Source organism: Pristiophorus japonicus, chromosome 3, assembly GCF_044704955.1.
Source record: "Pristiophorus japonicus isolate sPriJap1 chromosome 3, sPriJap1.hap1, whole genome shotgun sequence".
Classification (NCBI taxonomy): domain Eukaryota; kingdom Metazoa; phylum Chordata; class Chondrichthyes; family Pristiophoridae; genus Pristiophorus; species Pristiophorus japonicus.
Genome location: NC_091979.1, coordinates 323,150,445 through 323,164,474, shown reverse-complemented (window position 1 = coordinate 323,164,474; position 14,030 = coordinate 323,150,445). Strand labels below are relative to the sequence as shown.

The 14,030-nt window shown below is 49.6% G+C and overlaps 1 protein-coding gene across 1 annotated transcript in view; it reads right to left on the bottom strand.

Annotated features, from left to right (window-relative positions):
* The window catches only part of noc3l (NOC3-like DNA replication regulator), a 57,776-nt gene extending 48,462 nt beyond the window's left edge, over positions 1–9,314 (bottom strand). The window contains exons 1-2 of the mRNA XM_070876960.1: positions 8,947–9,314; positions 687–894 (exon numbers count right to left, since the gene is read on the bottom strand). Of these exons, the coding sequence (XP_070733061.1) occupies positions 687–894; positions 8,947–8,955 (217 nt within the window). The 5' untranslated portion in view covers positions 8,956–9,314. The remainder of the gene's footprint in view (positions 1–686; positions 895–8,946) is intronic.
* Between the last annotated feature and the right edge of the window lie 4,716 nt (positions 9,315–14,030).

Below are 14,030 nucleotides of genomic sequence, written 5' to 3'. Positions count from 1 at the left end.
GGCAGCTGTAAGCATAGTGATCAGCTGAGCTCTGTCTCTTCGCCGCTGACTGCAAAATCCAGACCAAAGAATAACTCAGTAACATTATTCTTTACTAAGCCCAAGGGCACGCAATCATGAAGTCTCTTCATTGACCCCATTGTTACATTACTTCAATTCTCATTGAACTAGAAACTGGTTATACACTTCTGTCAATTTACAGCATTTAAAAAAAATATCAAACATCCATTGTTTTCTGCTCATACATATACATTTGCGAAGCTCGATTTACAGTAAATAGGTGTCCCTCACTTTTACTTTGTGATGAAGAAAAAAATGAGAACAGGGCTGTCACTACACCAAAGTGTAATGTTGTTGTTTCAAATATTTAAATTAACAAATGGTAAAAGACTACTATGAACTGAACTGATTGGATTGAATGAGTTAAATTAACATTTTTAGATAACTACCGATTTGAGGGACACGATCAAAAGGTAAGGATCGTTCTATACGACCAACATTCATTCATGTTTTTCTCTCTCATGGATACATGAATGAAATCATTGAATACAATCTCCACGTCAGTAGTAAAAACCCCATAATCTAATAAAAAATGGAATGTGATTTATTTAGCCACTATAGTACGATGGTTCTGCCTATACTATGTGCTTTATTGGGGTCATAAGAAGTCAACATGTGAGACTTACCTGGCCTTTTCCTTTTTGGCTGATCCAATGGTGTTCCCGTTTTAGCTGAAACATCTCGTGCAGCTTGTCGAAGCTGTCTCTGTTCTTTCCTGTATTTCTTTGCCACACTTTGCTGCTTATATTGTTTATTTTTCAATTTATTTGCAAGCTTCACATTGCTAGTTTTCAGCAGCTTGCGAAAACTTGGAACTCTCTTTATGTTTTTTCTCTGTAACAGAAGACAGATGTTAACTTTTCCACGAGACATAAGAGACCGATGTCTCAGCAAGTTTATTCAGTCAGTAATCATACAGAACAGGAAGGTTTCTGCTTTGTGCAGTTAATTTACCTTGGCCGGTGCAGTAATAGGGGCACTACAACTGTTCTCAGTGCCCGAGGTAGGGAGGAGAAATGGGACAGATTTCACGTACCAAGTGCTATTCAGCAACTCCCGCCGGGTGCTGTGCGAGATCAGGTTTGGCTGTGCTGCCTTCTGTGATCAAACAACTTGTCAACACTGAAAATGTCTATATGTGAACAATATTACTTGGGAAGTGGCACGACAGTGATTGGTGCCTATAGAAACTTAGAAAAATAGGAGCAGTAGTAGGCCATTCGGCCCCTCGAGTCTGCACCGCCATTCAGTATGATCATGGCTGATCCTCTATCTCAACACCATATTCCCACTTTTTCCCCATACCTCTTAATGCCTTTTGTATCTAGAAATCTATCTCCCTCTTAAATATATTCAGTAACTTGGCCTCCACAGCCTTCTGTGGTAGAGAATTCCACAGGTTCACCACTCTCTGAGTGAAAACATTTCTCCTCATCTCGGTTCTAAATTTCCTACCCAGTATCCTGAGACTGTGGCCCCTTGTTCTAGACTTCCCAGCCCCGGGGAAACATCCTCCCCGCATCCAGTCTATCTAACCCAGTCAGAATTTTATACATTTCAATGAGATCCCCTCTCATTCTTCTAAACTCTAGTGAATACAGGCCCAGTCGACCCAATCTCTCCTCCTACGACAGTTCTGCCATCCCAGGAATCAGACTGGTGAACCTTCGCTGCACTCCCTCTATGGCATGTATATCCTTTCGTAGGTAAGGAGACCAAAACTGCACATAATACTCCAGGTGTGGTCTCACCAAGGCCCTGTATAACTGGAGTAAGACATCCTCCCAAGCAAACATCCAACAACTTCAGGTGAGGAAAGGATGGAGGAATACTTGCAAAAATATAGACATGACCATGGTAAAATAATGCAGGAAACACATGTTTGCGCTGTTCTGGCTTTAACCACCCATACTACAATGTGCTGAAATGTTTTTTTTAATATATACATTACACAAATGTAATGTTGCCAGTACACACCCTGTAGGTTTGGCAGTCTTCTTTACGAACAGTATATCTATTTCAAGTGTTGATGGGGTGGGTGGCGGAAGAATTGTATCAAGACTTAATTTTCTTAATGGTGAAACATAAGAATTTTGAAGCTATAATCTGGAAGAAATAAGAGTTTTTATCTGTCTGGGACGGTGCATATTTTGTGCCATGACCACTGTTTTGATAATTCTGTATTATCTATTTGTTGACATACTAACACATAATTTATATTATTGTATAGCAATAAAAAAAACAGGTTTCTACAATCAAGGCACTGTTTTCCCTTGACTAACTAGCAGTCTTTCAATAGCTTCACAGGGGTCTCTGGGAATGTGTCAATAATTGTGGGGGTCCTTGGGAATATCTCAATATTTACAAGGGGTCACCCATACAAAATAACTGCTTTGGGATCATGTTTATTTCAGCAATTATGTTAACGTTCACCATCCCACAAGATCATTTACATGGGCTTCTGCTGTTGCTCTGCTTTGGCCCAACACCAACTTTAATCAATGTCAAGCAGGAGGTGGGAAAGGTTAACAGCACCATTATGAGCTGATGAATTACTGGGGTCACTATACCAAACAGCATCTTATAACAGCAAGACAATTAATTAGGACATAAATACAGTAGTTTGGAATGAGTTACATATTGAAGAAGCATGGATTGTTGTCTATTATAATGCAATATGCAGTAGCCATAGTATTCTGCTGTAATATGCAGGAAATAAATGTCAGTATCGTTGCTATTCAAAATTTGTGGTATAATAATGCTTCTGTCCACGTGACGAGTTAATCACAAGAGGTTACCTTGTAAGAGGTCATACACTTTGGAGTGTAATCCAAGGTAGTAGCATTGAGTTTATCAATACCATCTCAACACTGACATACATTCTACCTCTGAAATACACTTCTGGTTCGCAATTCTTTATAATATAAACAGGCGCCTTTCATCAGGAAATTTATTCAGTTTCAAGTAAATTTTCTTCTACATTTCTGTTTTTTCTTGGCCAGCACCAGGAGTTGCAGCAATCGGCAAACTCCTGCATCTGAATCACATGACTTTGACATGCTCTGAAGTTCAATTATAATCGGGGCTTTTCGCTGTGTCTGTAAGGGATTGGAATTCGATCAAAGAGTTTTGAGAGCAGATTTCACACTTCAAGTGTCAAAAGTGTGTATATATATATATATATATATATATACTGTTTCTTGTCCTAGCTTGGAGGCAGAAATTTATAAGCACTCGGCAATCTGCAAGCTTCCCTCACCAAACAGCAACTAAACTCTGATTGAGCCCAGGAACTGTTTAGTTGCCATCTACTCACCAACAAGTACTCAGATCTTTGGAATCAGTTTGGAGTCTCACAGCTTCACGTGAATACACGTTTTTGGCTTGCATGTCACTACATCTTTAAACTTACTTAAAAACCTTCAGGAAGCACAGGGAGATACTAGAGACAGCACAGGATGGGAGTCATCTTAGCCACCATTTTCCGGCTGGAGGGAGGGAGAGAGCAAGCAGCAACATGTAGGGTAAATTTTAGGGAGCTGCATATGGGGTTGTAAGTAGTCCACCAAGGAAGAGAGCTGCTCATATCCTTATCCTGCCTATGGGGCATACAGGCCTAGAATCATCTACCTCCAATTTAGTTAGTAGTGTGTAAGGAGGCTTCTCGAGAGAGGAGATAGGCAAACTTTGCAACCTGTTACAGTCGGGCCTGGAACCCACTGCCTCAAATAGCACTGCGATGTCTGTGGCAGTGAAAGTAATGATAGCACTCTCTGGCCTGCACTTTGCGGTGGGTATGTGCCATACCTCCTTTGAAATCCACCGCAAGTTCAGGATTTCCACATGCAAACAGACAGGGGAACTGTTTGCAACAGCAGAAGGGGATAGATACTTCAGGCATGTTTTCAACATTTACATCTCTGAAATCATAAACAATCGTATATTTGCAGAAACATTGACGATACAAGAGTTTTAACGATGTTGAAAATAATCCAAAAATTAAAAGTTTTAGGAGAAGTTGCTGGAATGAAGCTAATTGGGAATTAAATTCTAATCCTGTAAATTGTAATTAAATCTGATTTCGGGATTCCATTAAATCAGATTACAGGGTTCCCTTAGGAAATGATTGAAATTGAATTTGGTTTTGTGATTGGAGGACCAGGTCGATGTGATCCCAGGTACGGTTCCGTACCGCTTGCGTCCCTGAGATCCGTGGGCCATTACTCTGCCCTCCGCCCCGCTGCATCAGACCGCAAGTTTTTGCAGGAGAACCACCGTCAAGTAGATTCGTATTCCTTTGACAAGTTGGAGGTATACTCCAAAGGTACGCCTCCAACCACAATTTTTGCCCCAATGTTTTTCACCTCAGCTTCCCTCCTGGTTTCAGCAGACGACCGATGTAACAGCAATCAGTCTGCAGTCAATTCCTGCATCCAGAGGTTTAATGACACCCTCTTCTCAAAGGCCAATGACTATATCAAGCCTCTCATGGACACCAGAAGCCAGCAGGAAGGTGCTTTACTTTTTGCCACCATTACAGACTTCCCCCAAGTACAGGCGGTAATAGACTGCACCCTTGTTGCCATCACGATACCTGCCAACAAACCAGGGCCCTTGATGAACTGCAAGGGATTTCACTCTCAATGCTCAGCTGGTCTGTGACCACCGACAACAGTTAGTGCCACTGCCACCACCACCATGTGGCTGAGCACTTCCATTTATCTGAGGGAGAGCAGAATGTAGGAGACTTGCAACACAACTGAAGCTCTAATTATTCATTTCCCCAGTCTTCTGATGGCGGAGGACATGATGGTGCCAAATGCCTGAATGGCACGAGTTTGGGCAGCCGAGAGATGCTGGTACTGGTGCCAAAGACGTCTAGAAAGAGGACCCAACTGCAGCATCCATAAATGGCGACCACACGTTCCATGACAGATTGTAAAGTGCTGATACATTGCATCAGAACCACCACACAAGCTAGAAGCAGACTCTTCCATAAATCAGACATGTCCACTGCTCTGCGCAAATACTGGAACATATGGGTTTTCTTTCTTTTAAATGCTGAGCCCCAAAAGTTTGCATCTCTGTCCTCTTCAGCAGAGCAAGGACGTAAGTTTGTCATGCAGCGAGCCATTTTCTGGTCTAACCTTTTCACTTGTGTCAGCTCCTGCTCACTTGTGCTGTACAAATCACTACGCAGGCCCCTCTAACTCACTATCTATACTAGCCGCGGTGCTGATTTCTGTGCTGGTGCTTGTAAAGGTTGGAACGTGTGATTGCATGTCTTTGCAAGGATGGTTCCCTTATGGCACCTTGGCTGCAGAGCCCATTCAATGGATGGACCGTGAAAAAGGGGACAGGACAAGGGTCAATTTAACCCAGCATTAGCGAACGAATGGTTCTACAATGCAGCACCAGGTTGCCATGCTGCTTATATGTGCTCCCCGACCTGCGTGAGAACACCTCCGTAGGTCGGGCTACAAAAGAGCTGGAGCGGCATACCACTACAACGTCCACTGCGAGCCGTTCCAAATGTGTGGCGATTGAGAGGTGGCCGACCGGGTGATGTCATCAGGATCCAGGTCGGCATTTGGAGCGTGCGCAGGAGTATCAGCGGGCCCCAGGCACAGCAGAGGGGCGGGAAGATAGTGGCAAAGGTGCAGCGAGTGATCGAGGCGGAAGAGCGATGCGGGATCGTGGCTGAGATTCGGTGGGTGATCGTGGCAGAGGTTCAGCGAATGTTTGGTGCGGAGGTGCAGCAGGAGATCATGGCGGAGGAGCGGCCTGAGATCATGGCGGATGTGCGGCGGGAGATCATGGCGGAGGAGCTGTGCGAGATCATGGTGGAGGTGCGGCAAATGAAGGTACAGGGCCGAGAAGAACCAAGGGCCCAGGGGCAGCACAAGCCAGCCCACAGTGATATGTGTGCAGCAGAGCAGGTCTCCAGTCGTCCTGGTTAACCCTTGCCACTGGATAAAGGCCTAGCTTGGTCAAACCCATGTAGTGGCTGATGTGCAATGGTCACAACACGATATAAAAAAAAATCCATGCGCAGGCATCTTCCACCCCTTTGATTGGAGTTCAGGACTGGAATATTGGGTCCTTCACTGAAACATCTGTGAACTCGTCCCTTTTGGTATGGAAGCAAGTCAACCTCGTTCAAGGGACTGCCTATGATGATGTGCAATTGTTTGAGGAAAGAACCCTTCGAGAACTCTGCGTTTTTCCAATTCCAGCATCCTGTGCATCCCCGATTTCCTTCGTCCCTCTATTGACAGCTGTGCCTTTAGTTGTCTTGGCCCTCATATTTGAAATTACCTCCCTCAACCTCTTCGCCCCGCGCTTCATCTTTAAGACGCTCCTTAAAATCTATCTTGTTCACCTGTCCTAATATCTCCTTATGTGTCTCGGTGTTAAATTTTGTCTGATAACCATGGGACATTTTGCTACGCTAAAAGCACTATATAAATGCAAGTTGTTGAGATTATAGTAAGAAAGATAGGTAAGGACTATCGTCAAACATCCTGCTGCACTTGCCCTCCAGCCTTGTCATCTCCAACACTTCGCATTTCCCTCGTGCCAAGAACCTCCAAAGAACTTCTGAGGGCAGCAGTGGTGCCGTGTCTGGTTGTGATTGGAGTACAATCATGTGCATTGGAGGAGGCCAGGGTTGGGTATGGTGAGCTCAAGGGTAGTGGCAAGGCACCATCTGACAAAAAGACACATCATGAAATTATTCTCATCTTTACTGTCCAACTAAGGTCACTGAACTTTTCATCAGCACTGCAGCTAGGTCCTTGGCATAATGCTGCAGGCTTTGCCATTGTTTGCTACCTCTTTTCAAGCCTGCTGATCTTCTTCCCAGACACCCGTCGGCCATCTGATGCGCGGAGGACCTGTGTCTGGCCCTCACCTGTCCCACTAATACCTCCATAGCAGCACTGGTGAAACATGGTACTGTGGCCTCACAAATTGAAAAGCTGTACCCCAAAGACCTGAAATTAAAATAATTTTACATACTAAATACACACACAGCCACCCCCACCCTCCCCCCAAAATGGCTTACGAGGATAACTGGACACGAGCGGTCTTCATTAAATAGACATTTTAAATGTTTAATTTTTAACCCTCAACATTTTTAAAGTTGAGGATAAACAGCAAAGTGGAACGCAAGATGTACCAGTTGAAGGTAGGTTGACACTCCAGTGCAGGACTGAGAGAGTGCTGCACTGTCGGAGGTGCCGTCATTCGGATAAGACATTAAACCGAGGTCCGTCTGCCCTCCCATGGCTCTATTCAAGTTCTCCCAGTGTCCTGGCCAATAATTATCTCTTAATCATCAGTTTTTTTTTTACAGTGATGCTGGTTGTCACACTGATATTTGTGGGACCTTTCTGTGCACACATTGGCTGGTGTGTTTCCTACATTGCAGCAGTGACTGCACCTCACTGGGGCCGGATCCGCTTCGGAACGTCCGGTGGTGGTGGTGACAGGCGCTATACAAATGCAAGTCTGTCTTTAAATGTGGTTTGTGGCATTTTCCCGGGGTTCCCGCAGCCCCCTTTCGCCGACAAACAGGAGAACCCCGGGCGGGCCCTCCGGTGACCCAGGCCGCCCGCTCACTGCCAGCTGCTCCTTCACTCGAGGCTCCCCAGTGCTCACAAGCCGCTGGATGCCTGGCCCGCCCGGTGCCCCCTCACCGCCCGGCCCCCTGCCCCCTCACCCGGCCCACGCCCGGTGCCCCCTCACCCGGTGCCCCCTCACCCGACCCACGCCCCCTGCCCCCTCACCCGGTGCCCCCTCACCCAGCCCACGCCCGGTGCCCCCTCACCCGGCCCACGCCCCCTGCCCCCTCACCCGGTGCCCCCTCACCCGGCGCCCCCTCACCCGGCCCACGCCCGGTGCCCCCTCACCCGGCCCACGCCCCCTGCCCCCTCACCCGGTGCCCCCTCACCCAGCCCACGCCCGGTGCCCCCTCACCCGGCCCACGCCCCCTGCCCCCTCACCCGGTGCCCCCTCACCCGGCCCTCACCCGGTGCCCCCTCACCCGGCCCACGCCCCCTGCCCCTTCACCCGGCCCACGCCCCCTCACCCGGTGCCCCCTCACCCGGCCCACGCCCCCTACCCCCTCACCCGGTGCCCCCTCACCCGGCCCACGCCCCCTCACCCGGCCCACGCCCGGTGCCCCCTCACCCGGCCCACGCCCCCTGCCCCCTCACCCGGCCCACGCCCCCTGCCCCTTCACCCGGCCCACGCCCGGTGCCCCCTCACCCGGCCCACGCCCCCTGCCCCTTCACCCGGCCCACGCCCGGTGCCCCCTCACCCGGCCCACGCCCCCTGCCCCCTCACCCGGCCCACGCCCCCTGCCCCCTCACCCGGTGCCCCCTCACCCGGCCCACGCCCCCTCACCCGGCCCACGCCCCCTGCCCCCTCACCCGGTGCCCCCTCACCCGGCCCACGCCCCCTCACCCGGCCCACGCCCCCTGCCCCCTCACCCGGCCCACGCCCCCTGCCCCCTCACCCGGTGCCCCCTCACCCGGTGCCCCCTCACCCGGCCCTCACCCGGTGCCCCCTCACCCGGCCCACACCCCCTACCCCCTCACTCGGTGCCCCCTCACCCGGCCCACGCCCCCTCACCCGGCCCACGCCCCCTACCCCCTCACCCGGCCCACGCCCCCTCACCCGGCGCCCCCTCACCCGGCCCACGCCCCCTGCCCCCTCACCCGGTGCCCCCTCACCCGGCCCACGCCCCCTACCCCCTCACCCGGCCCACGCCCCCTACCCCCTCACCCGGCCCACGCCCCCTACCCCCTCACCCGGCTCACGCCCGGTGCCCCCTCACCGCCCGGCCCGGGCCCGGCCCCCCCACGCCCGGCGCTCCCTTACCGGCCCCATGTTGCACCGACGGTCCTCACTCCACCGCTTCCCGTCTAATTTCAACCAGCCGCCTGTTGCGGGGCTGCTCGGTCACTGCAACCCCGGGGCACGCTGCCCAAGGTCCGCGGCCTGCACCGGAGCCCCCGGCCTGGGGTGAGGCCGCTCGGTCGATCCCCGGGCCCCGGGCTGAGGGACGGACGGCCGGCCGCCGCTCCCACTGCGGCGTGTTGCGGGGGTACGCTCGGCCTGTGGCGGTAACGCTAACGCTCGGCCCCGGCCTGTGGCGGTAACGCTAACGCTAACGCTGCGGCGGGTTGCGATGGAGACCACGCGCCGCCGGCTCCGGGACACACCAACAATCCACAAGCGGCAAGAGCGGCGCCGTGCCGCCCGCCCTGCGGGAGGACCCGCCCCCTGCCCTTGGAGGACCAACCTGCGCCCTGCGGAACTCTAGCATCATCTGAAACACACACAGCCAGCACTCAAACACCTTGCAGCGTCTGAACATAAATACAACTTTAAACTTGTCAAATAATTCACAATGCAAGTGATTGATTTTCGCTTTCTAAACCAAGTGCTCACCAGAACTACATGTACCTAGAATTTTAGAATGGGGTCCAAACAATTTTCCTTCTTCAAGGTGCATCTACCACCCCCAGGTAGCCTGCTGTGCCACAACCTCCTCTAATCTCAGGATAGTTTCAGCTAAAGGGCAGGGCAGGGTGGTGCTGAGATAGTTCACTGCGCAAACACCTCGCCTGCTGTGGTATTGGTTCATGCACAAAGCAACTTACCTTTCATCATCATAGGCAGTCCCTCCAAATCCAGGAAGATTTGCTTCCACTTTAAAAGTGAGCTCTCAGGTCCAAATCAAGAGTTACAGTCTCTGTCACAGGTGGGACAAGACAGGGGTTGAGGGAAGGGGTGGGTGGAGAGCCTGGTTTGCCGCACGCTCTTTCCGCTGCCTGCGCTTAATTCCTGCACACTCTCGGCGACGAGACTCAAGGTGCTCAGCGCTCTCTCGGATGCTCTTCCTCCACTTAAGGCGGTCTTGGGCCAGGGATTACCAGATGTCAGTGAGGATGTTGCAAACCACCTCTCTCCTACTCCAGACCATTCATGACTTGCCTAAAGATGTGCAGGTGGCACATGTGTGTGAGCATGTGTGTGCGCAGGAGTTTGTGTGCATGTGTGTGCGCGTGAACATGTGTGCGTGTATGAGCACATATGCGTATGTGAGCATGCATGTGTGTGAGTGTGTGTATATGTATGAGAGAGCATGCGCGAGGGTGTGCATATGTGTAAGCGTGTGATAAAAGGGATTTGACAGAGAAACCACTTCCTCCGGTGGGGGAATCCAGAACAAGGGGGCACAACCCCAAAAGGAACAGGAGGAGGTCATTCAGCCTCTCAAGCCTGTTCCACCATTCAGTCAGATCACGCCTGATCTGTACCTCAACTCCATCTACCCGCCTTTGCTCCATACCTCTTGATGCCCTTAGCGAGCGAAACGAGTAAGTTTATTGCCCCTTCGAACAGCAGCTATTCCGTGTCATGCGTGAGTGAGTGTGAGCGTGAGCGTGTGGAAGCGTCCACAAGGTCCAGGTCGGAGATTGGTGCATGGGCAGGTGCAGCGAGATCGGGGCCAAGGAGCTGAAAGAGACTGTGGAGGGATGTGATCGGGGCCCAGGGGTGGCGTGAGTTCAGAGCTAGGGGGCCCAGGGGCAGCACGGGCCAGCCCACACTGTGATGTGTGTATGTGCACTGAGGTCTCCAGTTGTCTTGGGTAATCCTTGCCACTGGACCAAGACCTAGCTCTGTCAAGCCCGGGTGGTGGCTGGTGTGCAACGGCCACCACCCGTTAAAGAAATCCACACACAGACATCTTCCACCCTCGAGGATGTAATTCGGGTCCTTCTTTCGAAACTCCTGTGAACTCATCCTTTGGCGTGGAAGCAAGTCATCCTCATTTCGAGGGACCACCTATGATGATGATCTGCCATAGGATCATGTTCTGTGGGAAAAATTCACAGCGCAAATACCCTTCAAGACAATTTGTACTGCTCGTCTGACATCCAGTACAGGATGAGCAGAAATTTACTCTAACTAAATATTGGGAAGACCACTACCAGTCTTACATTCCCACTGCAAACTCAATCCCTAGCCACCAACTCTATCCCTTTCCTTGATAACTGTCTGAGACTGAACCAGGCAGTTTATAACCTTGGAGACATCTTTGACCCCGGGATGAGCTTCCAACCACATATCCATGTCATCGAGGACACCTCCTTAACATCGCTCGATATGCCTTTATAGACTTGACTGTTCCACCACACTCCAAGCCGGCCTCCCACTTTCTACTCTGTAAACTTATCCAAAACTCTGCTACTCATGTCCTAACCCGCACCAAGTCCCCTTCACCCATCAACCCCTGTTCTTGCTGATCTACATTGGCCACCTCAATTTAAAAATTCTCATCCTTGTTTTCAAATTGCTCCATGGCACCTCTTTCCTCCTTTAAGACACTCCTTGAAACCTACCTCTTTTTAACCAAGCTTTTGGTCACCTGCGCTAATATTTCCTTACATGTGATTACGCTCCTGTGATGTGCCTTAGGATATTTTACGTTAAAGGCATTATATAAATAGAAGTTGTTATTGTGGTATCTCAGTATCGAGCTCCCAAGCACTAATTTATCATTGGGATTTCAAAATCTGCTCTCCTTTTGCAATTGTAATTCAAAGCCATCAATTGAATTCACTTTTATTGGCGTTGGGGTAAATCAGACAGCAACTTCCAGCGTCTGCAACGCGCAGTTTTAAGTGCGTAAATCCGAAAGTTGCTGCTAGAGAGACCCCGCTCCTCCGCAGGATGCGCTGTTAAGAGTCCTCGCCAATAGCTTCGGAACTAAAATTAAGGCAATGGCGTGAACTCTGGGTACTTACCCAATAGTTCCCCACAAAAGGTACCAGAAAAAGTTAGGACTGGTGCATTCAGGAGCAAGTGAATTTTTAACAGCGTGATAACGGATAATTACCTCTGAACAACCTCTCCGGCCCTGAAAAATTAAATTTTACATGTGGTGTCGCATTCCTTCAGAAGTTAGTGTTGGAGATTCTTTAAAAAATAAAAATGAAAGTTCATTTTTTAATTTTTCTGCTATTTTTTTGCTCTCAATCCCATCTGACTTTCCAAATCTTTATTCCACTTTCTGCACATGGTGTAAATGTTATTTATATTTCCTGCTTCATACTTTTTGGTCTAGACTCTATGGCTGCGATCTCGCCAACTGTGGTGAGTCAGAGGACGGGTGAGAGCCCACACTACGAAGATTGGGCTTAAGCTCACCCTATGAGGTTCCCGGCCAATTGAAGGAAGCAGGTCTGATGACATCATTTGATGACACGTCTTCAGCCGGTCTCCTTAAAAGGGACCGTGGCCACATTTATTTGGACTGTTATTCTGTCAGTGTTCTACAGCATTGAGGTGCTGCAAATATTGACAAACACTGCACAAAGGAGCACGGCTGCATCCAGGCTCTCCCAAGACTCCCTCCAGATGCTTATGGAGGGAATCACAGCACACAGGGAGGCTGGTTGCACATTGCACAGGAGGACACCAGCAGGGACATGGTCAGTTGGCTGCAATGGTGCAAACCTTTCAATTATCTCAGATGATTACAAAATACTGCAAAGCCACTCAACCTCATCCTGCTGTGCCACTCATCACATCCCCATCACTCTGCCTTGCCTACCCTACTCCTGCACAACCTCACTCACGTCAACTTACCTTGCACCTCCACTCAACCCTCTCCATCTACATCATCATATTCCGATCTCACTAGCCACACCTCACCCTTGTCCCAATCATACCAATTAACAGCACTCAAGGGTAGTCTTTTAGCCAATATTCATGTAGAATTTCTGGTAATGTGTTGTCAAACTTTGAAATCTTTATTTTGAACACTGCCTTCTTAGACAGATTTGAGTGAACCTTTGGAAGTGGCTTAGTGAGTTGTACTGAATGGTGAGACACAAGCGTACCCCCCCAATGGTGATGTGTGTGAAAGGAATTGCTTGGGCATTGAAGGGATGCTTTATAGTGTTGGTATGGGGTGGTACCAAATTGGCGCAGCCAGGATGTACCATGGCCACATTTACTTCACTTGACGCTGTACATCATGTGGCAGCCAGGATGTACCATGGCCACATTTACTTCACTTGACGCTGTACATCATGTGGCAGCCAGGATGTACAGCATCAAGTGAAGTAAATGTGGCCATGGTGAGGCCATCCTTGGCAGCCCACAGGCAGCAATGTGGTCGGGTGCTGATGCCCTGTGCAACATCAGGTGACTGCAGGGACGTTTGGTGTGTTTAACGGTGTTGATGTTGGGGCTGATCGTGGTGGGATTCTGAGTCCTATAGTGTGCCGGTCTAATAGTGTACCAGTTACATAATGTGCCAGTCGCAGTGTGCCCATCCCATGCTGCCGGAATAGATGGCAGCTGAAGTTGAGATGATAGAAGCGATCTGTCAATGGCGAGAGGTTGCTCCAAAATGACGACAGTAGAGAAAGTTCACTGCAGACACTTCCAAACTGCATACAACTCAAAGGTGTCTTCAAAATGCTGAAGGCCTCAGCTTCTAATATTGTAAAGTGAACAGCTGTGAATGGTAGCTTTTATACCACATCTGCCGTCAACTAGTCAAAGCAAAGGAGTCACTGAGAACCGGACACACTTACCTGACGTGAAGTACGAGAGGTGGGAAGCTGCTGAAATACTTGGAAAAATGTAACTACCTGGTAAAATTATTTTAAAATCTTGCTATTAATTGGCTGGCCCACTGCTTGGTGTCGGGTCTGTGAACCACAGCCACTTTGGAAACTGACAAGGCGCCGAATCACTCCCACTAGTCTTAAATTCTTTCCTATTTCTTAATTCTACCCTTAAAAGTCTTCGCTGCCTGCTTACCTCTCGTTAGAGCCTCTCATCATTGACGTGATTTCATCCTTAATTCACGGAGGCTACTCCCTCCTCCTCTGCCATTTTTGAGATTGAAGAGCTATCTTTTATCATATCACAAGACTCTT